Source organism: Linepithema humile, chromosome 3 (assembly GCF_040581485.1).
Source record: "Linepithema humile isolate Giens D197 chromosome 3, Lhum_UNIL_v1.0, whole genome shotgun sequence".
Lineage (NCBI taxonomy): Eukaryota > Metazoa > Arthropoda > Insecta > Hymenoptera > Formicidae > Linepithema > Linepithema humile.
Window position 1 is genome coordinate 19,857,918 of NC_090130.1, and position 25,738 is coordinate 19,883,655.

General features: G+C 34.3%; 2 protein-coding genes and 2 long non-coding RNA genes across 4 annotated transcripts; 3 read left to right on the plus strand and 1 right to left on the minus strand.

Annotated features, from left to right (window-relative positions):
- Nucleotides 1-12,368: 12,368 nt before the first annotated feature.
- Nucleotides 12,369-15,427, plus strand: LOC136999100 (uncharacterized). The gene has a single exon (XM_067352651.1). The coding sequence runs from the start codon at nucleotides 12,401-12,403 to the stop codon at nucleotides 14,093-14,095; it is 1,695 nt and encodes a 564-aa protein (XP_067208752.1). The 5' UTR covers nucleotides 12,369-12,400; the 3' UTR covers nucleotides 14,096-15,427.
- Nucleotides 15,428-15,876: 449 nt separating this feature from the next.
- Nucleotides 15,877-18,544, plus strand: LOC136999040 (putative uncharacterized protein DDB_G0290521). The gene is made up of 2 exons (XM_067352436.1): nucleotides 15,877-16,133; nucleotides 18,028-18,544. The coding sequence occupies exons 1-2, from the start codon at nucleotides 15,877-15,879 to the stop codon at nucleotides 18,542-18,544; spliced, it is 774 nt and encodes a 257-aa protein (XP_067208537.1).
- Nucleotides 18,545-20,732: 2,188 nt separating this feature from the next.
- On the minus strand, nucleotides 20,733-23,349 carry LOC136999101 (uncharacterized). The gene is made up of 3 exons (XR_010889520.1): nucleotides 23,239-23,349; nucleotides 22,489-22,932; nucleotides 20,733-22,368 (listed from the first exon to the last, which is right to left on the minus strand). It is a non-coding gene; the product is annotated as an uncharacterized lncRNA (long non-coding RNA).
- A 172-nt stretch (nucleotides 23,350-23,521) lies between these two features.
- On the plus strand, nucleotides 23,522-25,358 carry LOC136999102 (uncharacterized). Its single transcript, XR_010889521.1, has 3 exons — nucleotides 23,522-23,857; nucleotides 23,921-24,000; nucleotides 24,451-25,358. It is a non-coding gene; the product is annotated as an uncharacterized lncRNA (long non-coding RNA).
- The last annotated feature ends 380 nt before the right edge of the window (nucleotides 25,359-25,738 follow it).

Below are 25,738 nucleotides of genomic sequence, written 5' to 3' on the forward strand. Positions count from 1 at the left end.
CTAAAAAGTGATTTTATCTGTGATATAATGAAGCCTTTAGATCACACACACACAGCCTCTTTAATGTTTAAATGTCTCTATGTTCTATGTGCTGCTGTGTTATTTTATTGCCGCTTCTCCACTGTTTGAGATATTGAAATAGCCATTTCTCACATCTAATATCATTTTCTATGGTTATCTTCTTCATAAAAAGGAACTCTTCTTGTAATTTATCGTTAAATAAGTATTTTCTTTTAGGCGTCATAAGCTAAAATAAAAATTAATTTCATTAAAACTACTATTTAAATGTTTTACATCAAAATATACTTAAGGTACCTTTTCATGCTGACGCTCGACGCTCAATTTCGGCGTTAGAAGACATCACGTGACTAAAAATAACGAATTATTGGGCTTGTTCGTTTTAGCTACACTAGGGCTGCTCTGGGTCTGCTCTACACAGGATAATATAGGACAGATAAATAGTTTGTCCTGTATTATCTTGTTTAGAGCAGACCCAGAGCTGCCCCAGTGCAGCTAAAACGAACAAGCCCATTGCAGCGATTTTTGATCACATGATGTCTTTTGACGCTGAAATTCAGTATCAAGCGTCAGCATAAAAAAGTACCTTTAATAAAGATATAAGTTAGTACTACATTATCATAATTATTATATTACTACGCAATTACATTACTATAAATATCTTTCATGTAAAAAGATTAGTATAAAGATTTATAAATATTCAAGTGCATATTTGAATGGGTATTGTAATAATTAACTTACATTTTTAATGTTCAATCCGAATGAATAATTTTTATAATATTAATTTTGATATTCATATAATATTATTTAATGATATTTTTCAGATAAATGAATTTTTTTTAAAAGTTTATGATTATTTTTGAGAAAATCATGAAACTGCAAACAATTCATATCGTAGTTGAATTTTGTGCGAATGCAGGCTTCTAGAGTTTCAACTTTTATTTGTGCTTTTTTGCTGCTCCAAAAATTATTAATAATTGAAAATGTTCTTTCAGTTGGAGCATTTGAGCCAGGAAGACATAAACAGTATTCAACAATTTTTAATATATTTTTAAAAGATATTTGTTTCTCACTAAAATGCTTAAATATTTCTATCCATTTTTCATCACAAGGCATTCTTGTATTTTTTTGCCACTTTTCAAGTTTTTTTTTGGTAATATAGCTTCTTATGCAACAAACTTCATCAAATAGTTCACCGTCATCAATATTTAGTTCTATTTTATTTAAAATAAGAAAAAGACTCTCTTCTACTTTTGACCATAATAATGGAATTTCTCGTAAAAGAATCCATTCAAATACTTCCATTTCTAGGAAAGCATTGTCCCATTGATTTAAATATTCAATACAGGTTTGGTAAAATAATTGCACATTTTCTTTAAATAATTTAACTTCATGGCTTTGGTATATTTCTAATTCTAAAATAATTTTTTTAACATTTATAGGTAGGAACTCTTGTTGTTTACGTTCAATTAATTTTAATTTTAATTCTTTTAAAATATGGAAAGTTTTGCACATAGAAATATTTTGAGATTCTATTTTTAGAATATGTGTATGAAAAGTATAAGCTTGACTGTGAACAAAAAATAACCATGCTTCAGCAAAAGGATTGTTAAAAAAGATTTTTAAAATTGTAGGACATTTTTCTTGCTCCAAAAAATACAATTTAAGAGGATGGAACAATTTCAAAATCCTTTCTAAAGCTGGTAACAGAGTCAACCATCTGGTTTTACTGTAACCTAGTAATTTGTGATATTGAACATCTACATCATCACAAATTTCCTTAAAATTTTCAATTCTGATTGTATAGATGTAAAAATATGAATAAATTTTTACTAATATAACTTCAATATCAATTGGGAAACATTCCGAACCAGTGCAAATGCAATTATTGCATATATGGGCGGCACAATTGACACCAATTAACTTATTGTCACACATTCTTTGAATTTTATAAAAAACATTATTTTTGCCTTTTCTTTGAGCGCTACCAAAATTACAATTGGTGTTATCAGCACATAAAGCCACTAATTTTTTTGTAGATTCATATTCGTTTAGCAAATCCCAGATACAATCTTTTAAAATATCTGAAGTTTCACCTGGTAATTGTTTTATAGATAAAATCTTAACTTTAATACCTTCATTTGGTAAGAAATATCTAATAAGAACCGAACATAATTTTACATTACCATGATTGGAACAATCGGAATAAATTGTAACATAATTCACTTTAGATAAATCAGTTTTTAACAAGTTAACTGAATATGGACTAAAAACATTAAGAATTATAGCTTCTGTTTTTGTCCTAGCACAAGAATATTGTTCATCAAAACATTTTTTTATTAATTTTGAAGTGCAGTCATTAGAACGAAACGAATGATTATGTTGTACTAAATGATAACTCCAGCTAGCTTCTTTAAGAGCCAAAGATTTTTCTCTATCTTGAAATATTTCACTTCTAAAAAATGATTTTATCTGTTTATATGATGAAGCTCTCAAATCAGCCTCTTTATGTTTTGATGTCTCTATGTGCTGTTTTATTGCCGCTTTCCCACTATTTGCAATATTAAAATTAGCCGTACATTTTTCACATCTAACATCACTTTCTGTAACTGTCTTTTTAATAAAAGGGAACTCTTCTTGTAATTTATCATTAAATATGCATTTTCTTTTAGGTGCCATAGTATGGGCTAAAATAAAAATTAGTTTCATTAAAACTACTGTTACGTCCTGATCAGACTTCACGATTCTTTTCTTTTATTTAAATACCAGACCTAGTAAACACGGGACCAACAAAAAACTTTTAAAGAATATTATAACGCCAGAGCTGTTTTTCTCACGAGACACCATGAGCTCGAACTTTCTTACAGAGAAAAATAGCAAGGGGGATAGATATTTGAAAATACCTTGGTCGGTCAGCGTGCCTATCGTCGTCAGAAAAATCATAAAAGTCAAAACTTGCGGTAACCGGAGTCTTTAGTCGACTCCAGATGTTTAAAGTAGGAAATAAAAACTGGCACTAGCTAGCCATATACTTGGATTCTGCCTACGGGAACCCTAATAGATAGGATTTTACCGAGTGACGATCGGGTAATGACCACAGTCGCACGCCTAGAAGGCATGACACCTGATACGGTGCACGTGTTCAGTAGGTCTGGGAAACCGAGATGCATTAATCGCACTCTCCACGCGACCCCAGGGCCACGCGACAGTCGTAAACTGTCAAATTTATTAGATCAGTGACCCAAGGCCTCGCGAACTCATATACCGATTCTCAACCCTCCAATCCGAAAGCCGGGAATCGGGGCAAGCACCTCTATAGACCACCCTTCATTCCGTCGTACGGTCTAAAGACTACGCCCACCTAGATCTTAAGACACTGAGATGCACCCCACCTATACTAATTAACACCAACCGGGTTACGCCACCTCAAAAACCTACCCCCATCGCATATGGACCCGAAACGACGCTATTCCTTATTCGTTAGGGCCCCTTTTCTTCCTACCCCCATTCCAAGTAACTTAATTACCTAAACCTAATCCTATTAGTTAAAAATGACGCCATCCTCCCCCAACATTAAAAATCTTCTCACAAGACTAATTCCTATTCGATCCCCGCTTCAAAAACCTAAGATTTTCCAAATGGATCCACCCCAAGGAAAGGGTATAAAAACCCGTGTTTTGGTGGCTCCAAGCGCAATTATACCCAATTAGTCACTCAGTTATCAACCAAGTTTTGCCAAGTCCTTAAGACAGTTTTCCGGGTAGTTCTGGCCGCGAAATAAAAAAAAAGGTCGATACTTTGTCACGACCAAGTAGAGGGTTCATCACCCTGACGACACCATCCAGCAGCAGGGTGCCCACACGTTGACAAAAGGGTCCGACGCCTACACACCATCCCTCAACGGGGCGCCTGCTCAAAACCACCGTACACATTCAACTCAATCCGAAAGTATCCTGTAACGAGTAAGTTAGTTCATTTGTTTTATTTTTCCTCTCTTTATTATTATTTTGTGCTCCGTCCCTATAAACTTTGTTGTGCTATTTATCAGTGAGAACTAAAAATTTGCCGCGACTCAACAATCGGCGGAATCGCTCGGACCTTTCGGCATTCGCTCTCTGCATAGCTATATTCCTCCCACCATACCTTAGATACGCGGCGAGGGTCACCGTAAGACCCGTTAGAATTAGGCGACACACCCCACGTAGTAACTCTCGTATAACCACACACACTCAAACCGACCCACCTCCCGTATCACCATCGATTCCTCAGGAATCTCCTCAACAATCTCCTCAACAATCTCCTCAACAATCTCCTCAACAATCTCCTCAACAATCTCCTCAACAATCTCCTCAACAATCTCCTCAACAATCTCCTCAACAATCTCCTCAACAATCTCCTCAACAATCTCCTCAACAATCTCCTCAACCCTTTCTTGACCTTTCACCACTTCCTACCCCCAGGTCCATCTCTCCGATCCTTGAAGAGCTCCTGGACTACAGACCCCCTTCGCCTGTCCGTTTCCACCCTCCTCCAGCAGAGGCTCAACTGGAGGAACTCCCACATAACGATCCGGAGTTTGACAACATATCCGTCAACTCCGAAGCCACCACCATTGAATACGTCGAGCCTCCTCCGCATCTTCCTAACCCTGAATTTACAGGGTTTGATTTCTTAAATCTAGTCCTTTCCCCTGAGGAATAATCCACATACACACACACACACACACACATTTGTAAAGAATACACAAATAAAATTATTAGCACCTGCAATTAAGAATTAAGTTTTGTATCCTAATTATAAATTCAATCAAATTAAAATGTTGTCTTTAATAAATTAAACTTTTGTTCTTTTTCATTTAACCACACCCTCCTCGTTCGTCACCCCCCTCACACCTTCCCTCTCAAATTGCGCACAAAGGTTCCGCCCCGGGTAATAGGGATTCAATTCCTTGACCCAAAAAGGGGACCACGAGCGGTTGACTTGTTGACGGAGTAAAAACGACTCTTCCAGTCGCTGACCCGTCGCAAGTCCTAAACGTGCCGCTCGGCTCGTGCGGTCAGGTCCGTTTACGTCGATCGCCGAGCCCAACGAAAAAATTCTACATCTATCAGGACGTAACAGACTTGATAGAAAGAATAAAAATTGGGGGCTCGTCCGGGATGAAAAGTGCAATTTTTGAGAGGTAGGAATGACAACGAGGTCTAACTCCGATAAAGATAAAATAGAAGAACAATTTAATGCCGCAATAAAAAACAAAAAGAAAACTAAATCAGATACATTAGATACACTTCACACATCCACTCCAGCAGCCTCCTCCGCTCGCGTCCCTAAACGAATTAAATTCAACGCTAACGAACCTGAAATTGAAGCGTTTTTAGTGGAGCCTAGTGCTCCCGAGTACGATTCCGACGATTCTGGTGACGAGACTATTAGACCGTGTGGTGAGAACGAACACTTAAATTTTAAACTAAGTCCAAGTGACAGTAAAAGGGTGAAAAATATGGCGCAAGGTAATCCGTTTGCTACCCTAAAATACGCGGTCGAAGCCGTTCCATTTTTCGACAGAAAAAATATCCCATTAAGTTATTTTATCGAAGGATGCGAAGAGGCAAAGTCTATGTTGCCCCATGAGGCAGAGCCTCAATTTACTAAAATTTTACGAACGCGAATAGTAGGCGAGGCGCGACGAACAATTAGAGATCAAGATTTCGAAACAGTAGCTCAGTTAACTAAATATCTAAAACAAATTTACGGCGGATCTAAAAATGTGTATCAGTTACAGGGAGAATTAGGAAACGTATATCAAAAGAATGACGAGGATGTCGTCACTTATGCTAATCGTGTAAAACTCTTAGGAAAACAGATACGAGAAGCCTATCGTAGTTCAGAACACGCGTTAACAGATCACGACGTGCGAGCATCTTTAGAAAAAGACATGTGTAAATGTTTCATCCGAGGCCTAAAACCCGAAATCGAGCAGAGGATCGCTCGAAACTTAGACGTACAGGCGACTGTAACAGATGCCCTACGCATAGAAAGAGAGCTTCGTGCTATTACAGATTTACGACATGGACCTGCTAACTCCGACCGAAATAATGTACAGGAAAATCGTTCCAGAATTTGTCAAATTTGCTTTAAAATTGGCCACTCAGCAGCTAATTGTAGAAAACTTATGCAAATGGCAGACTCTTTTAAACAAAATAATTTAGGCACTGAAATCCTAATTTGCCAGATTTGTAAAAAACGCGGACATAGTGCAGAAAAGTGTCGATTACGTGATCCTCAAGCTCAACGATCAATAAATATGGTGCAGGAAAATACCATAAAATGTCAATTATGTTTTAAACCGGGTCATAATGCAAAAAATTGCCGCCTAAATAATTCTAATAACCAAATAAGTAATTTTAACAATAAGATCTCCATAATTTGCCAGTGGTGCGACCGACCGGGCCATTCTGCCAATAATTGTTGGAAAAAACAAAACGAGCAAACAAATCTTAATAATCAAAACAGAATCATCTGCCAAATTTGTAATAACTTGGGCCATACAGCTAAAAACTGCCGTTCAAATTCTAATCAACGGGCAAATTCTGCTGACGGAACGTTTTGTCGTTATTGTAAAGAAAACGGGCACCTAATTGAAAATTGTCAATTACGCATTGCAAGCAATAATCGTAAAAGAGAAGGAAACACGGGAAACGGGAACGGCCCCTCGAAATCGGGCGTACCGCAGGGGTCCGACCAGACTTCACGCCCGTCGACCTCACAGAAAAATGCGTAAAAAATGACCCTTCGGAAATTCGGCCCGTAACTGTAAATCTTAACAAACAGAGTCGCGTGCCTACTGTCAAAATAAAAATTAACGAAATGATTTCGCCCATAACCTTTATGCTAGACACCGGTTCCGGTCCTAACATAATTAAGGAAAATTTTGTGCCCCAAAATTTAAATATTAATTATAATAACGTTTTACAGTTAAATGGTATAAACAATTACCCCGTTTATACACTCGGAGAAATCGCTTTTACTCTTTTTGGCGAGTCAGTAAAATTCCACATAGTAGCCGATGACTTTCCGATTACGCAATCAGGAATATTAGGAAACGATTTCTTTAAACAAACAGCTTCAACTATCGATTACGCACACGAACGCCTAAATGTTTTTGGAAATTGCGTGACATTTTCTTCTCCGGAAACTATCGTAGCATCACCCAGATCAGAATCCTTGTTTTACGTAAGAATAGAAAATCCAGAAATAAAAATAGGTTATTTACCAAAAATCAAATTAGCGCACGGAATATATTTGGGAGATACTATCGTGGAAAACGTGTCGGGAAAAGCTTACTTGAATGTCATAAGCACTTTGGACGAAGAGGTTGAAATTCGAGTACCTACCCTTCGACTCAGGCCCCTGAGTGAACTGCTCGACGACCATAAAATTGATCTTAACCAGGATAGTTTAAGGAAAACGCGAGAGACAACAATACAACCTGAAAGCGACGAAACTCTTAAGATGCAAAATGAATTTAACAACGATGAATTCGACGATAGAAACATTAATAACGTTAACATTATTAATAATAATGAAAAATTCGAAGATGGTAATAAAAATAAAGCTAAGATCAAAGTGAACAAAAATGATGACGTGTCAAATAATAAAATTAAAAGGGAAATTAAAAATAAAGATAAAATTGAAGATAAAGATAAAATTAAAAATAACGTTGAAAATAAGAATGATCCTGAAAGTAGAGAGGGAAGTTGTCAAGTCCCTCCAAAATTATTGAACAATTCTAAAAACGGGGAGGAAAGCCGTCAAACCTCGTCAAAAGAAATGAGTGATTCTATATCCTTTGAAGGGAAAAGTTTCCATACTTTTCCGAATCATCAAATCATTCCCGGAGAGGGAAGTTACCAAACCTCTCCAGACCCCGTCGGTTGCGAGGAGGGAAGTTACCAAACCTCGCTACGCAATTCGGCACAATCTTCTTTTAAAAATTTAAAAGGGAGAAGTTTTCTATCCTCCCTAAAAGATATAAAATTTCCAAAGGTTGGATCACTCTCGAAAAATAATGGAAAAGAAAATCAGGATACATATGTAACAATTGAAGAGCTACTGGATAAAATCCAACATTTTAATCCAAAAATAACGATTAATGACAGTATTAAGAGTAAAAATAAACCATCTTCGAAAATTTTGACGTTATCGAAAATTAGGACTCAGGAAATGATAGATAAATTTATGCGCAGGAGGAAATCTAAACATAAACATGAAAATGTGAAAAAATTAGTAAAAGATTGCATGGAGAAGTTAACTCCGCATGAAAATCTAAATCAAGACGCTGTTAACACTCCAGCCCGTAGCAAGTGTCTAGTAGTAGCAGAAAAATCTGGAAAGGATCGCCTTACAGAAATCGTCGACCTACTACGTTTGGAACACTTAAACGCACGAGAAAAAGAAGGCATAATAAGGCTTATTACACAGAGTCAAGACCGATTTCACATACCTGGAGAAAATTTAACTGCCACTCAAATATTACAACATCAAATTTCAACAATGGATGATCGACCGATAAACACGAGGCAATATAGATTTCCGCAATCTCATAAGGAAGAGATAAATAAACAAGTAGAAGAACTGCTGACAGGAGGTATAGTTAAACCTTCACAATCACCGTATAATACACCCATATGGATAGTACCCAAGAAGGAAGACTCGAAAGGAAATAAACGCTGGAGAATGGTTTTAGATTTCCGAGCTTTAAACGATAAAACAATCGGAGATGCTTATCCATTACCGAATATTGTCGATATTCTTGATCAATTAGGAGGAGCGCAATACTTCTCCGTATGTGATTTAGCTTCCGGATTTCATCAAATAAAAATGGATCCTGCAGATGGCCATAAAACTGCTTTCACCACTCCTTTTGGACATTATGAATTCGATAGAATGCCTTTTGGATTAAAAAATGCACCTGCTACTTTTCAACGTTTAATGGATCTAGTATTATCAGGACTACAAGGCCAGGAATTATTTGTTTATATGGACGACATCGTTATCTACGCCGCCTCACTGGAAGAACACGAAAGGAAATACAATTTATTAATTGAAAGGCTTCGAAAGGCCAATTTAAAATTACAACCGGACAAATGTGAATTCTTAAAAACGGAAGTAACTTATCTAGGGCATATAATTAGTAAAAATGGAGTTAAACCTGATCCTAAGAAATTAGAAGCAGTAAAATTATTTCCTAGGCCCAAAACACCAAAAAACATTAAACAATTTTTAGGACTCGCCGGATATTATAGACGATTTATACCAAATTTTTCAAAACTGGCGAAACCATTAACTAATTTGTTAAAAAACGATACACGATTTGAATGGACGATTACTCAAGAAGAATCTTTCGAAATATTGAAACAATTATTATGTAAAGAACCCGTATTGCAATATCCTGATTTTTCCAAACCATTTATTTTAACAACGGATGCTTCTGGGATAGCAGTAGGAGGAATATTATCGCAAGGAGAAATAAATAAGGATCGTCCAGTGGCCTATGCATCTCGTACCTTAACAGATAACGAACTAAAATACGATACATACGAAAAGGAAGCATTAGCAATAGTTTACTGCGTTAAACATTTTCGACCATACTTATACGGACGAAAATTCACACTGGTAACCGATCACAAGCCTTTAATGTGGTTTAAGAATGCTCAAGATGCAAACATGAGAATATTACGATGGAGACTAAAATTAGCGGAATACGATTATGAAGTGGAATATAAAGCAGGTAAAATGAATGTAAACGCAGATGCATTATCACGAAATCCTATAAACCTTGAAGAAGTCGATTGTAAACCAGTTAGAAAGGGCAGACAGAAACGAAAAATCTTTAAAAATGCTAAAACAACCTTAAAAACGCAAAGAGAATTTGACGAAGAAGAAGATAATTATAAATTGTATCTCTCCGATTCTTCAGAGGAAGATGATAATTACGAACTACGCCTTTCTGACACTGAAGAAAATGATAATTACAAATCACATCTTTCTGATAGCGAGGAAGAAAATTACGAATTACATTTTTCCGACACCGAAGAAAACGAAAATGCAATTAAAAATAATACAGACTCGATACCATTTACCCAAGAAGAATTAGATGAACCAAATCAACAAATAATAGAGAGAGCATTAATTCACAGTCCACCTACACATGACAAAATACTAACAAGAAGTCGGACAGCACGACGTCGAATTACCGATCAAGATAATTTAATAAAAGAGCAAATAGACGATAACGTTATATTGTTAGACGATAGAAATGATCCGCCTGATAAAGAAAACAATGATGAAGACGAGGAACAAGAAAATATAGACAATAACCAAGAGATCAATATCAAAAATTATAGTAAACCCACTATTAATAATCAGCAAATAATAAAAAATAATATAATTGAATCTCGCGATCTATTATTCTTACGTAAAGACAACATAGCATATTTTGTTGATACAAACGGTAAACCTTTAGATTCCGGTTCGCAAAAGTTATTCGAACGAAACAAACTTCCAAATTTAAATAATCTTATGTTAAATCAACCTAAAACCATTAAAATAAAAAATTATTATCATATAATATTGCCGATAAGCGAAGAACAACGAGAAGGCCCAACATTAACTTTATCTCGAATCATAACCGCTTTAAATAACTTAAAAGAAACTGTTGAAAATTTAAAAATTGAAACACTTAGTATTGCTAAAACGGATTTTATTAACAATGTACCGTGGAACAATGTCAAAAATCAACTACAATTAACATTCCTTGACGCACCAATTAAATTAATTATTTGCAATGGATTAGTTAAATATCCACCTAGAGATCTACGACCAATAATAATAGGAGAAACGCACTGTTTACCCACTGGGGGACATCGCGGAGTAACTAAAACGTATAATAGAATCAAACATAATTATTACTGGGAAAATTTAAAAATAGATGTACAGCGTTTTATCCAACAATGTTTACATTGCCAATTAAAGAAACTAGTTCGCGTAAAAACCAAACAACCTATGATAATTACCGATACACCCGGATCATCTTTCGATAAGGTCGCCATGGATATCGTAGGACCTTTGCCTAAAACCGAACGTGGCAATGAATATATCTTAACTCTACAAGACCAACTCACTAAATTTAGCATGGGAATACCGTTATCCGACCAAACTGCCGAAACGGTAGCCGAAGCTTTCGTCGATCGATTTATTTGTGTATTCGGTTCTCCGAAAGCAATTTTAACAGACCAGGGTAGAAATTTTATCAGTGACTTAATGAAAAAGGTAGCTAAAATATTTAAAATTCGTAAATTCCGTACAACCGCATTCCATCCTCAATCAAACGGCTCATTAGAAAGATCACATCACGCATTAGGAGAATATTTAAAGCAATATGCAAGAGAACAAAAACAGTGGGATAGATGGATAAGTCTCGCGATGTATAATTATAACACTAGTGTACATGAAGCAACTAAACACACGCCTTACGAATTAATCTTCGGCAAAATAGCACGAATTCCGTCAAATGAACCTTTAGCATCTGGCGATAAATTAGCAACTTACGACGAATATCTTGTAAATTTAGTTAGTCAACTCCACGCAATTCAGAAAAATGCCCGAGAAAACGTTGTCGAAGCAAAAATTAAATCGAAAAGACACTATGATAAAAAGATAAACCCACAAACATTCAAACTTGGTGATCAAGTCTTTTTATTAAAGGGCCCTAAACCTGGCAAATTTGGAGATCAATACACAGGACCCCATGAGGTCTTAGAAATATTGAATAGAAATAACGTAAGAATTAAAATAAAAAAGAACAGTCGCGTTGTACACCCTAATCGCCTACGAATCTCACACATCAAACCAACTCCTAATAATTAAGTAATTTTATTATTATTAATCAAAATAAGTAACTATAAAAAAAAAAATATATATAAATATATTTTACACAAAAAAAAATTTTATAAATAAATAAATGATAAATTGATTAGCAAATAAGGAAATAAGTAATAACGACAAGCTTGACAATTAAAGGTGCGCTATATTAATATACCTTAGACGTGCTAAATTTCAGATGGATCTCCGAGGATTTTTAATAATCGCCGTGCTAAATTTTTGGTTACGCGGCACTAAAGGCATAATAGGATATGACTGCGGATCTGCATCGACGAACATTACGACTCTATCATTACTGGGGATAGAGGAATGTGATATACCACAGCCAGAAGTAGCAGCTCAAAAGATTTATATACAATTGCTACAAATTAACGAATTTACCTCCGCGAGAGTAATACAATGCAAAATAGAAATAGACAGATTAATCAGGAGATGCGGAATGTTCTCTCACTCCATGGACGTGTACAACGGAAAGCACGCGTATATAGAAGAGGTATCAAGAGACGCCTGCCAACGAATGCATATGTATGGTACTTACGAAATCGGGAATACTCGAATAACAGGATTGAAATCCAATCAAACTGCAACACGACCGGTAACACTGGCCGGACACGTGAACAATGATGGCACCTGTTCCGGAACAACGTATAGCGATCTATTTGGCACATGGGAAAAAGCCGTGGTACTCGCAACCATAAAAATTACACTACAGGATTATATAGCTGACGTGAAGATAAACACGAACCGAGTCCAACTGAGGTCTGGAGTGACCTGCGCGTTGAGCGCAACACATTGCACTGACATCGAGGGTGGGGATACCTACTGGGCATCCATGCCCACGGATACCTGCAGGTTCGGCACTTATGGAGTATTATATGAAGGATATGCACACAGAATAATAGACGTCGTCAACAAACAACAGCAAATTGTTTATTCCATGACTACAGAAGACACAGTTTTTGCATTGGCAAGCAGAGACTCCTATTCTACTTGTGGATACACTCTTTTCCACACGGAACATCCAAAATTAGTAATTTTCGAAACTTCACCAGGCGTAGCAATTTTTAAAAAAGAATCACGCATAGCTAATTTGGACATTTTCACCTATATGAATTCTAAATTTGTATATGTAGAGAAACATGTGCGGACTCAATTTAGTGAACTATACAAGAATATTCTACTGCAACAATGTCAGCTCGAACAAAAAATATTACACAATTCATTAGCCATAGCCACCCAATCGCCGGATGTCTTCGCTTATCACTTCATGAAGGGACCAGGATACATGGCCTTACTAGCTGGCGAAGTAATACACATAGTAAAATGTGTGCCTGTCGAAGTAAGAGTAGCACACACCGAAGAATGCTATGATCAATTGCCTGTGACGCGAGAAAACAGAACACAATTTTTAACACCGCAAACCCATATACTGTTACGACAAGGAACGCAGATTACCTGCAATTTATTCGCACCACCCATGTATCTTCTGGGAGATGCATGGTATAGACTCACTCCTAAACCAATACATACAGTACCGCCGATGACCATGAAACCGATGACAACACCGAGCTGGAAATACATTAGCCCCGGATCACTTGCTACCAGCGGCATATATACTGAAAGAGATTTAAGCGATCTCAGGGATCATATTATGTTTCCTGCTGAGAGACCCGCAATGTTAAACACCTTGGCCAGAGGAATGATGGGCCACTCTACGATTATGCACGATGGAGGATCTTTTGCAAACTTCCTAGATGAGGCATCAGTTGAAAAAATAGCTATCTCGGCATGGCAGAAATTTTGGAATCGATTCCTAATTTTCGGCAATATAAGCGCTGGATTTTTAGGAATTTACTTGGCAGTAAGAGCAGTAAAACTAATACTGGATACCATTGTGCATGGCTATGCTCTACACACAGTATACGGATGGTCCATATATTTGCTTGGAGCCATCTGGGACTCGTTAACTCAGCTCCTATTACACTTAAAACTGAAAAAACCACGCGATGAAAACCGAGAAGCTACACAACCACCCGCAGAACGAAACCCGATAGAAGACTCTTCACAGAGGGGAACCTACCCCCTACTACCTGCAAAGGACGCATCCACTTATACATTCGCACTGAAGGATTGACCGCTTGATTTCTCTTTCCCTTAAAAAAAAAAAAAAAAAAAAAAAAAAAAAAAAAAAAAAAGGGGGGGGAGACGGAAAGAAAGACAGGAAGAAAAGAAGAGAAATACATAAACAACAGTTTTCCTATCAACTTTACACAAGCGCCAACTTTGATTTTACGCATTTTATTGTTTTATCTATTTTAATCTGTTTCGCTCCTTATCATGAGGTCTCGCAGTTGCGACTCGAAATTCGCACCTAACCCCAACACCACCTTTTTGTTTATAGAAACATGGAGATCGAACACCTCGATACTCAAAAACTGAGCCGCTCGCCGTTTGCTGTTAAAATAGTAAGGGTGTTTTCGCCTATGCTAATTTGGATTCACTTGGAAAATAGTAAAGAATCCTTCCAAAAAATGATGGAGGACTTCAACCAGCGGATGAACAAACGCCGATTCTTCCACTCGAATACAAAACTAGGTGACATTGTTGCTCTTGAAACAAAAGGAGGATGGCAACGCGGCATCGTTACGAAGATGAACGGAGATGAGACAGTGCAGATAGGCCTCCGAGACTGGGGCGTGTATATTCGCCATGCAACAGCTGAACTCTACCATCTCGAGGAGAGGTTCAGAGAACATTACTGGCAAGCTGTGCCATGTAGCTTAGCCTACACAGCCCCCGCCACTACAGGACCCACATGGTCTCGTAGGACCATAAATGTCACTCGAAGCATCGCAGAACAGCAAACCGGAATTATGCAGATAATCAAACCAATTCGGGACGAAGGTGCACTCATCAAATTAGATATCAAGAATGAAACTAACAACGTTTACCACAACCTCAGAGACTTATTAATAGAATTAGGAGTTGCGCAAGAAATAGCGAATATAGCCACACACACCGTACCATCCGCGTTGAGTTAAAACGCATAAGAATATACACATAATTAGTGCTATAATCACAAATAATAACTAATAAAAATAACAAAAAATATACATATGTATATATATATATTATGTTTGTTATTAGGCAAAAGAAAAGTTTTTTTTAAAAAAAAAAAAAAAAAAAAAAAAGGGGAAAAAAAAATTTATATAACTATCTTTTATAAAAAATTATCTTTAAATTATCTTCTATAAAAAAGGAAAATACATAAATATATATACATATATATTCAATAGTATAAGTAATAACCATAATATTATACACACACATACATACATATATATATATATATATATACACATATATACACGTTTAAAATAATGTTAAGAAATATCTATATATACATATATCTCTATATATCAAACATATATATAGTACAAAAAAAAAAAGAAAGAAAAAAAAAGAAGGTTTTACTATCTACCTCAATAAATAATCAAACATATATATATACATATATATAGATACATACTTCTAAAAGCATATATATATATATATCTAAGTAAATAAGCAAAATAATTAACTTAGACGTAGGCTTAACTTCTAGTAAATATTCTACTTAATACATACACAAATAAATAATATCGTATACTTAAGGGATTTTCATATATCCGTAATCCTCTCATAAGTAAATCTTAGATAAAGTGGAATCCTTTTCATTAACAATTTGCTATAGGGAGAATTACTTGATGATCAGTCACAGTATAGAATGTCAGAGTACCAACTTTTACAAATACAAAAAAGAGAGAGAAAGAAGAAGAAATATCTATACATACATCGAGGAGTAATGTGCCACTAATCCATTTGACGCTACACTGAAAGATCACCCTGGAGTCTGCTCGCTGCTCACGGAACTTAATGTACGACTGCCCTGATTGGGAAAATACGTTAATTGTGGTAGACTACCACAATTCCCGTCACCAGTGTTGTCATAATCCGGTGACTAAGGACAAACCTGAGTACGCACCTACCACATCACCCTACCTGATCCATGAGATCAACCCATGTGAAGGTTGCGGAAACTTTATTAATAACAATGAAGATAAGAAGACTGTACAGAGAAGTTCCTGTGTGAAGATGAAAGCCGAGCTGGGGCCAAGGGATGGAGAAGATAAGTGACTATCCAGAAAAGCAATAAAAGGGAACATGTGGTTGGACTGACCTGCGGGCCTTCGTACGTGACATTTTGGGACACGATTATCACGTAAATAAAACTCCATCTTTTCTTTTCTATACTCATTTTACCATGTTCTATCAAACATTTAAAGGGATTCCACGGAAGAAGGCTTCACCAAATCCTTTATAGTAGATTTTTATTATTAGAAATAAAGTCGAAAGAAAAATATATATATATATATCCAGTATGTAAGCGACAGCAAAAAAAAAAAAAGAACGAAAGGAATAAGGAAGGGGTTTTGGAGGTCGCCTTTCCTTTCCTTCTCTTTAACAAACAAACAGTGTAAGAACGATTCGGCATCTTAAATGGGAATGTTAACCGAAAAAAAAAAGGGGGAAAAGAATCTATCTTTAATTTAATTGCAAATGTTGCATACCCCCAACATTTGTCTAAGGTGGGGGGTGTTACGTCCTGATCAGACTTCACGATTCTTTTCTTTTATTTAAATACCAGACCTAGTAAACACGGGACCAACAAAAAACTTTTAAAGAATATTATAACGCCAGAGCTGTTTTTCTCACGAGACACCATGAGCTCGAACTTTCTTACAGAGAAAAATAGCAAGGGGGATAGATATTTGAAAATACCTTGGTCGGTCAGCGTGCCTATCGTCGTCAGAAAAATCATAAAAGTCAAAACTTGCGGTAACCGGAGTCTTTAGTCGACTCCAGATGTTTAAAGTAGGAAATAAAAACTGGCACTAGCTAGCCATATACTTGGATTCTGCCTACGGGAACCCTAATAGATAGGATTTTACCGAGTGACGATCGGGTAATGACCACAGTCGCACGCCTAGAAGGCATGACACCTGATACGGTGCACGTGTTCAGTAGGTCTGGGAAACCGAGATGCATTAATCGCACTCTCCACGCGACCCCAGGGCCACGCGACAGTCGTAAACTGTCAAATTTATTAGATCAGTGACCCAAGGCCTCGCGAACTCATATACCGATTCTCAACCCTCCAATCCGAAAGCCGGGAATCGGGGCAAGCACCTCTATAGACCACCCTTCATTCCGTCGTACGGTCTAAAGACTACGCCCACCTAGATCTTAAGACACTGAGATGCACCCCACCTATACTAATTAACACCAACCGGGTTACGCCACCTCAAAAACCTACCCCCATCGCATATGGACCCGAAACGACGCTATTCCTTATTCGTTAGGGCCCCTTTTCTTCCTACCCCCATTCCAAGTAACTTAATTACCTAAACCTAATCCTATTAGTTAAAAATGACGCCATCCTCCCCCACATTAAAAATCTTCTCACAAGACTAATTCCTATTCGATCCCCGCTTCAAAAACCTAAGATTTTCCAAATGGATCCACCCCAAGGAAAGGGTATAAAAACCCGTGTTTTGGTGGCTCCAAGCGCAATTATACCCAATTAGTCACTCAGTTATCAACCAAGTTTTGCCAAGTCCTTAAGACAGTTTTCCGGGTAGTTCTGGCCGCGAAATAAAAAAAAAAGGTCGATACTTTGTCACGACCAAGTAGAGGGTTCATCACCCTGACGACACCATCCAGCAGCAGGGTGCCCACACGTTGACAAAAGGGTCCGACGCCTACACACCATCCCTCAACGGGGCGCCTGCTCAAAACCACCGTACACATTCAACTCAATCCGAAAGTATCCTGTAACGAGTAAGTTAGTTCATTTGTTTTATTTTTCCTCTCTTTATTATTATTTTGTGCTCCGTCCCTATAAACTTTGTTGTGCTATTTATCAGTGAGAACTAAAAATTTGCCGCGACTCAACAATCGGCGGAATCGCTCGGACCTTTCGGCATTCGCTCTCTGCATAGCTATATTCCTCCCACCATACCTTAGATACGCGGCGAGGGTCACCGTAAGACCCGTTAGAATTAGGCGACACACCCCACGTAGTAACTCTCGTATAACCACACACACTCAAACCGACCCACCTCCCGTATCACCATCGATTCCTCAGGAATCTCCTCAACAATCTCCTCAACAATCTCCTCAACAATCTCCTCAACAATCTCCTCAACAATCTCCTCAACAATCTCCTCAACAATCTCCTCAACAATCTCCTCAACAATCTCCTCAACCCTTTCTTGACCTTTCACCACTTCCTACCCCCAGGTCCATCTCTCCGATCCTTGAAGAGCTCCTGGACTACAGACCCCCTTCGCCTGTCCGTTTCCACCCTCCTCCAGCAGAGGCTCAACTGGAGGAACTCCCACATAACGATCCGGAGTTTGACAACATATCCGTCAACTCCGAAGCCACCACCATTGAATACGTCGAGCCTCCTCCGCATCTTCCTAACCCTGAATTTACAGGGTTTGATTTCTTAAATCTAGTCCTTTCCCCTGAGGAATAATCCACATACACACACACACACACACACATTTGTAAAGAATACACAAATAAAATTATTAGCACCTGCAATTAAGAATTAAGTTTTGTATCCTAATTATAAATTCAATCAAATTAAAATGTTGTCTTTAATAAATTAAACTTTTGTTCTTTTTCATTTAACCACACCCTCCTCGTTCGTCACCCCCCTCACACCTTCCCTCTCAAATTGCGCACAAAGGTTCCGCCCCGGGTAATAGGGATTCAATTCCTTGACCCAAAAAGGGGACCACGAGCGGTTGACTTGTTGACGGAGTAAAAACGACTCTTCCAGTCGCTGACCCGTCGCAAGTCCTAAACGTGCCGCTCGGCTCGTGCGGTCAGGTCCGTTTACGTTGATCGCCGAGCCCAACGAAAAAATTCTACATCTATCAGGACGTAACACTACTATATAAATGTTTTGTATCAAAATTCAAAATATACCCAGATAGCACAAGTATCTTAAAGACATCTTTTAAACTCTTAGTTTTTTAAATGTCTTTAAGGCATTTGTGCTGTCGGGATACTTAGTAAAGATATAGGTTAGAGGTTAGAACTACAATATTACGATTATTATGTTATACGCAATTATATTACTACTAAATATCTTTTATGTAAAAAGAATTATTAAGTATAAAGATTTATAAATATTTAATTGTATATTGAATAGGTATTGTAATAGCCAACTTACATCTTCAATGTTCAATCGGAACAAAATATATTTATCACAAAAAGAAAAATGTAAGAGAGAATCTTATTAATAACTAGATCAAGAGTACCTTGCTGTTAATGAAGTCTAATGAATTCCCACATAGCAAAGATCTCCCCAGGACAGCCCAATTTGATCGAAATGGTCCCAGTCTGATCCAGAGCAAAACGTTATCCGTAGGATTACCTGAGGGTATCTCGTGTAGCATGTCCTGTGGATATCTTATGTACGATCTCCGCAGGACATCCCATTTTGATCAAAATGATCCGAACGATACAGATCGATAATAAATAGTTATTCGTAGGATTTCCTGAAGATATTTCTAGCACAAAAAAATATACGTACATTAAAATTGCTGTTTCTTCAAATTTAGCAAAAGATTTCTTACATAAATATTTTCTAGTAAGACATTTTTTTGCTTAATTTGAACAGAGAACAAATTTAATTTTGTGTGCATGCGTAGACACACATATAACATACAAATATAATTTTAATCCGTCCATTTGTTAAGATTAAAGTACAAGTAAAGTACAAGTATTCAAGTATCAAAGCACAAGTATTTTTTGTACAAGTAAAAAAAAATATGCAGCTGCATGTTGCAAATTACATATTTTTTCTTAAAAGCAACAATGTGTTTTCTTTATATCAATTGATTCGTCTCATTATTTTATGCATAAAAGTATTAAGGTAAGATTCCCGAAAATTGAATGTTTTACAAGATATTTTGTATTTTGTGTCAAAATGCTGTAACTTTCAAGCCTCATAACTCGAAAAGTATTTAATGAAAAATAACTTCATTATAGTGTTTCGGAAACGTCTTGACACCAGCTTTAAGAATATGTAATAGAAAATAGGAGTTTTTATTTAAGATTTCAAAATTGACCTTTGCGGTGTCCTTCAAGGTCACATGAAGGTCATTTTAATATAACCATATAATATACCACTTAATATACTAAAACTTTTGTATTAAACATTTTCTTCCATAATCATTATTTTCCAAGATATTTGAATGTTACGGAACTTTCTCCCATCACTGTATAAGATTACCGCTTTTTGATTACCTAACCTTTTTCAGATTGACAACTCGAATCGAATTCTAGTGTCGTAGATCGGTGAACATTGAGATTAACGTAGGCAGTGAAGTGTGAGTTTTGTGCTGTGATTCTCCCTTAAAAAACGGAAAAAGACGCATAAGCGATAACATATAAGGCGTCAGGAACTAATAAATTGACAGATAATTATTAAAATCTAAAATTATTATATCATACGCAGGTTATCTTTCTATATATATCATAAATAAGGTTATGTTTGAGAGATGTTGGCTAGTAGAACACCACTACTACAATTTTTATTTATATATTTTATATTAATTTTTGTGCTATATATATATTTATAGCACAATTATATATATATAATTTCTACAAATAAGTTAGTTTTACGTATGTAATACTACCCACACGGAACATAATATCCAATGGACGTCCATATAATCTCCATAACTCCATACTACATCTATCTCTACGATGGATATTGGATAGGTTTCTATTAAAAATCCATATTATTTCCATGATAAATGACGATATAAATCCATCATAAATGTCTATTAGACATCTGTTATCGATGTTTGATAGAAGTATCAGTATCCATAGTAACGGATATTGTTAGGGCATTGTTGATGTCAAACGTTTCGGCTGATCATTCAGCCATCTTCAGTGCTAACGTTACAAATCTGTTTAGTAGAAAGATTGTGGTTTCAATTCGTCATTAATAAAATTATTTGGAAGTAAAGTCACAAATGTGATTGCGAGATAGTCTTGTTTATGTGGGTGTTAACCATAGACTTATATGAATAGACGGAGCATTGCCTATCCCCTCCTAAGAAAAACGTGTCCCTGAGCGAGTAATCGGACTGCGATAGAAATAGGGAGTGTACCAGCGTTCTCTCTCTTCTTCGCGCATGCGCTGTTCCGAAAAAATGTAGGGAAATAAAGAACTCAAGTAAACATAATTTATTATGAAACAAAATGCAAATGTGCAAATACATATACACACATATACATTTGCATTTTGTTTAACAATAAATTACATTTACATAAAATTTATCTAAAAAATATTTTTTGTTTTTATATCATTTTATATTTTTATTCAATGTATAGAAATATAATTTATAATTAAAAATTTTATTTTAATAAAACTGCATTAGTTATAAAAATAGTAATTAGTTATAATTAATTATAAAATTACAAATTAAATAAATAATAAATTTACAAATAAAAATCTATTATATAATTAATATATTAATTATAATTTAATTGTAAATTAAATAATTATTTAACTTACAATTAAAATTTTTAAACATAAAATAATTATATATAATAAAACAAAAAATTATTTTTTGCAACAAAATTAAAATACAAAAGCATTTATTTGAAATATATAATTTTCTTACATGTAAAAAAAATTATATTGTATGTAATAAAGAGAAAATATAATTGTACCGAAATTGAAAAATACACAAATTTATTCACAAAATCCAGTCTGATACTTACTTATACATACATATAATAAAAGAACAAAAACTATTTTTTTTCATCAAAATTAAAGATTATAAAATATATAATCTGCTTACATATAATAAAAGAACAAAACTACTTTTGCATCAAAGTTAAAGAATACACGCATTCATTTATAAAATAATCTGCTTACATATTTTTAGAAGTATTATATATTGTAATTTATTATAATTTTTATTTACAAAAATTAATACATAATGTACATGTGTAATATATAGATTCGTTACTTTATAAAGAAATTTTGTTTATATACATACACTGAGTTTTCGTTCTATATCATTTGATATTAAATTTTGTTCTTTCAAATGAAGCAATAGGTTTTTTAAATTTGTTATTTTTTTCTTATATCTTTGACATTTTTTTTCCAATGTACCATTCCGTTGTTTTAATTGTGTAATATGTTTTGTTGTCAATTCCAAATATTGTTTTAATCGTTCAGGATTTTCTAGATTCCATGATTTAATATCCCCAAGATAACGTGGCTTTCCTATTCGAGGACGTCTAATGGGAATGTTGTGTTGCTTTTTTCTATAAATTTATTTTATTATTAATAATTTTATTATTTCTATTAATTATAAAGTAGCAAAGAATAAAAAATAGAACTAGAAAAAATAAAACTATCATTAATAATAAGTATAATAATATTACCTTTCCTTTTTTAAAGGGTTTTCTTGAAAATTATCAGTTTGTTTTATATTTTGATTTTCAATTTCCAATAAACTTTTACTTGTACAGAGTTGTTCTTGATCAGTATATGTTTGTGTATTTATTTCTTTATGTGTATTATTTTTTTTAAGTAAAGTTTCATTCATTGTATAAAATTGATTTTTAGTAGTATATATTTCTGTTGTACTTATTTCTTTATTATAGTGATCAATATCAAAATTCGTATCAGAATCTATAGCTAATATTGGTACAGCATCTGATTTCAAATATTTCCTGTCTGGATTAGATATTATTGAAGGTTTATATGACGCAGCATCAAAATGTAACTCACAAATAAATATATTTTTAATTTCTCGCCACGCTGTCCCATGTTTAAATTTTATAAAATCTATCCATTTTTTTTTAATTTCTTCTTTAGTAGGTAATCTGTAATAGAAGAAAAGAAATAATTATAAAAATTCTATTAATGTCCAAGTGATATTAACAAATATATCACATTAAATGTAAGTAACGAATTTAAAATTTCTCTCTTGTATTTACATTAAAGGATTCATTACTTTTTCTGTAATTTTATAACTTTACATAGCAATGTTTTACATAAAATTTGTTTAAAAATATATTTAAAAGTACTTTTATACAATTGTAAAATAAAGGTTAGGATGCCAAAGCTGATATATGAGAGTAGTAAATGTGAATAAATATAAATATGCGTTGGTTAGAATAAATACTTACTTATATATGAAAAAGTATTCCTTTATTTTGTTCACAACTGCACACTGCACATTTTCAAGGCATTTTTATAACATATTGAATGAAGAGCAAATATGTTGCTGTGTATTTGATGGAAAAGCTAACACTATAAGCATGCGCGAAGAGAGAGAGAGCGCTGGTACACTCCCTATTTCTATCGCAGTCAGATTACTCGCTCAGGGACATGCTTTTAGCGGTATGCTCCGTCTATTCATATAAGTCTATGGTGTTAACAGAGTGTCACCATGTTCTCGACTGTCTCACAGTTCTCGACTGTCTCACAGTCGTGACAATCTGTTAACACCTACATAAACAAGACTATCTCGCAATCATATTTGTGATTTTACTTCCAAATAATTTTATTAATGACGAATTGAAACTACAATCCATCAAAGCTCTATGAAATATCTATGGAACATCTATGATTGCTCCATATGATATCTATGAATATATTTAATGGATGTCGAATGGAGGTATGTAATGCGAAACTGTGAATGTCTAGTAGACATTTATAGGAGATTACATAGACATCTAATAGAGGTTTCGAATCTCCATGATGGACATCTAGTGGATATGCATTAGAACTTTTTGTTCCGTGTGGGTATGTATATGTATAGTATAGTGAAAATAGGATTCAACATTATTGTTTTAAATTATATTGCAGAAGGAGTTCGCTTATTTACAGTAAAAAAAAAGACTATAGGTACTAATATTTAAGTCATAATTAAATATTGCGTAAACAAGGTAACATAATATTCTTAACTTATGGCATAAACAAGATAACATAATACATGCATCTTTAAGAATAACTAGTTCTTTGAAAAATGACAAGAATTATGTACAATATGTAGGAAATATAAATGTTTGTTTTGTTAATAAATTTAGTGAATGTATAACTTATAAACAATTAAATATATACTACGTATATATATATATATATATATATATATATATATATATATACCCACACATACAAACACATAAACACACACTTAAACACATAGATATTTACACTAATAAACCTATACATAATGCATATACATATAATACATACATTAGATTTAGTTATTAAATTATAAAAATTAGATTAACTTCCCATCTAATTCATTAAACATCTAGTTTAAAAAAATTAAAAATATATTGAGAGATATATGTTTATATTTATGTTATATAAATGTTTATACGTATTTGTAGGTGCAGTTCAATTAAAATACCCGCAAGCTACCGAGCACGAAATTTCGGAACCAATTAAATCATGGCTTCGTCATGCAACTGAAAAAATAAAAAAACTGAATGCTGCACAATAAAATATTCAATACTTTTTTATTATATTTTGTTCATGTGTATAATTTATACATAATATTAGCAATTTTATGTATAAAATATTATGTATGTAATATTATTCATATTAAGTTATAATATTTAGTAATATTAAGTTTATTAAATTATATCTAACACTGTGACTAGTGCAATTTTGAAATGTACAAGACGTATCTTTAGTTTTCGTTTTTATATATACAAATTTTATTTTTATTGTGACTATTTTTACATTATATAGTAAATAAAAAATTTAAAAAAATTACATATTTTATAATAAAATGTGCTTCAAATGTACTATTATTTATATTACTTATACGTACTTTACCTTTTTTGAAATATGTCTATTTCTTAAAATAATGTAATATAATAGAAGCTTTTATTTTGAAGAAATTTTGCTAATAATCTTTCCTTTATGCTCATAAAGATACTTACATGTCAAATGTCTATATAAAATATTTGAAAAAAATATGTATTTTGAAAAAATGTTTCAAAAATTGTTTAGTTTTAAAGGAGTAATAAAAAGTAGTAATAAAACAATATCTTGATAGTGGTGTCATTAAAGCGAGATTGTCATAATTTTTTAAAATATAAATAATAATTAATATGAAACTTTTCGAGAGAGAAAGAGAGAGACGTTACTTATTAAGATTACTGTTTTATTGCTTCCTTAACTTAAAACTAAACAATTTCTGTTTAAATCTTTTAAAAAAATATATTTTTTAAAGACATTTTAAATAAATATTTAAAATAGATATTTTTTTGGGTGGTATTTATAGTCCGATTTTATATTTAGAATCGTCTTATGATTTCATTCAACAATGAAATAATGTTGCGCAACCATTTTGTTGATTGAATAAGGTTTTAAAATGATTTTGAATATAAGATCGGATTATTTACACCATCCTATATTCAATAATTTTATTTGGACTTTATCTGGATAAAAAAAGATATCCAGGGGACATTGTTGGGATCTAATTTAATCATATGTAGGATATCCCAGGGATATCCCAGGGATTTATTTTTTGATGTCCTACGGATATCTGAAAAGCGGACATTCGGATATCCCACGGATGCCCTACGGATATCCTACGGCTTTGTACAGACATCCCAGGGATATCTGAAAATCTTTTACATTACATCCCACGGACATCCGTAGGATGAA

Coding starts and splice junctions, on each gene's coding strand:
- LOC136999100 (XM_067352651.1), top strand. CDS start 12,401: ATGTTCTCTCACTCCATGGACGTGTACAACGGAAAGCACGCGTATATA.
- LOC136999040 (XM_067352436.1), top strand. CDS start 15,877: ATGTACGACTGCCCTGATTGGGAAAATACGTTAATTGTGGTAGACTAC. Junction 16,134..18,027: donor CCAAGGGATGGAGAAGATAA/GTGACTATCCAG, acceptor ACCATACCTTAG/ATACGCGGCGAGGGTCACCG.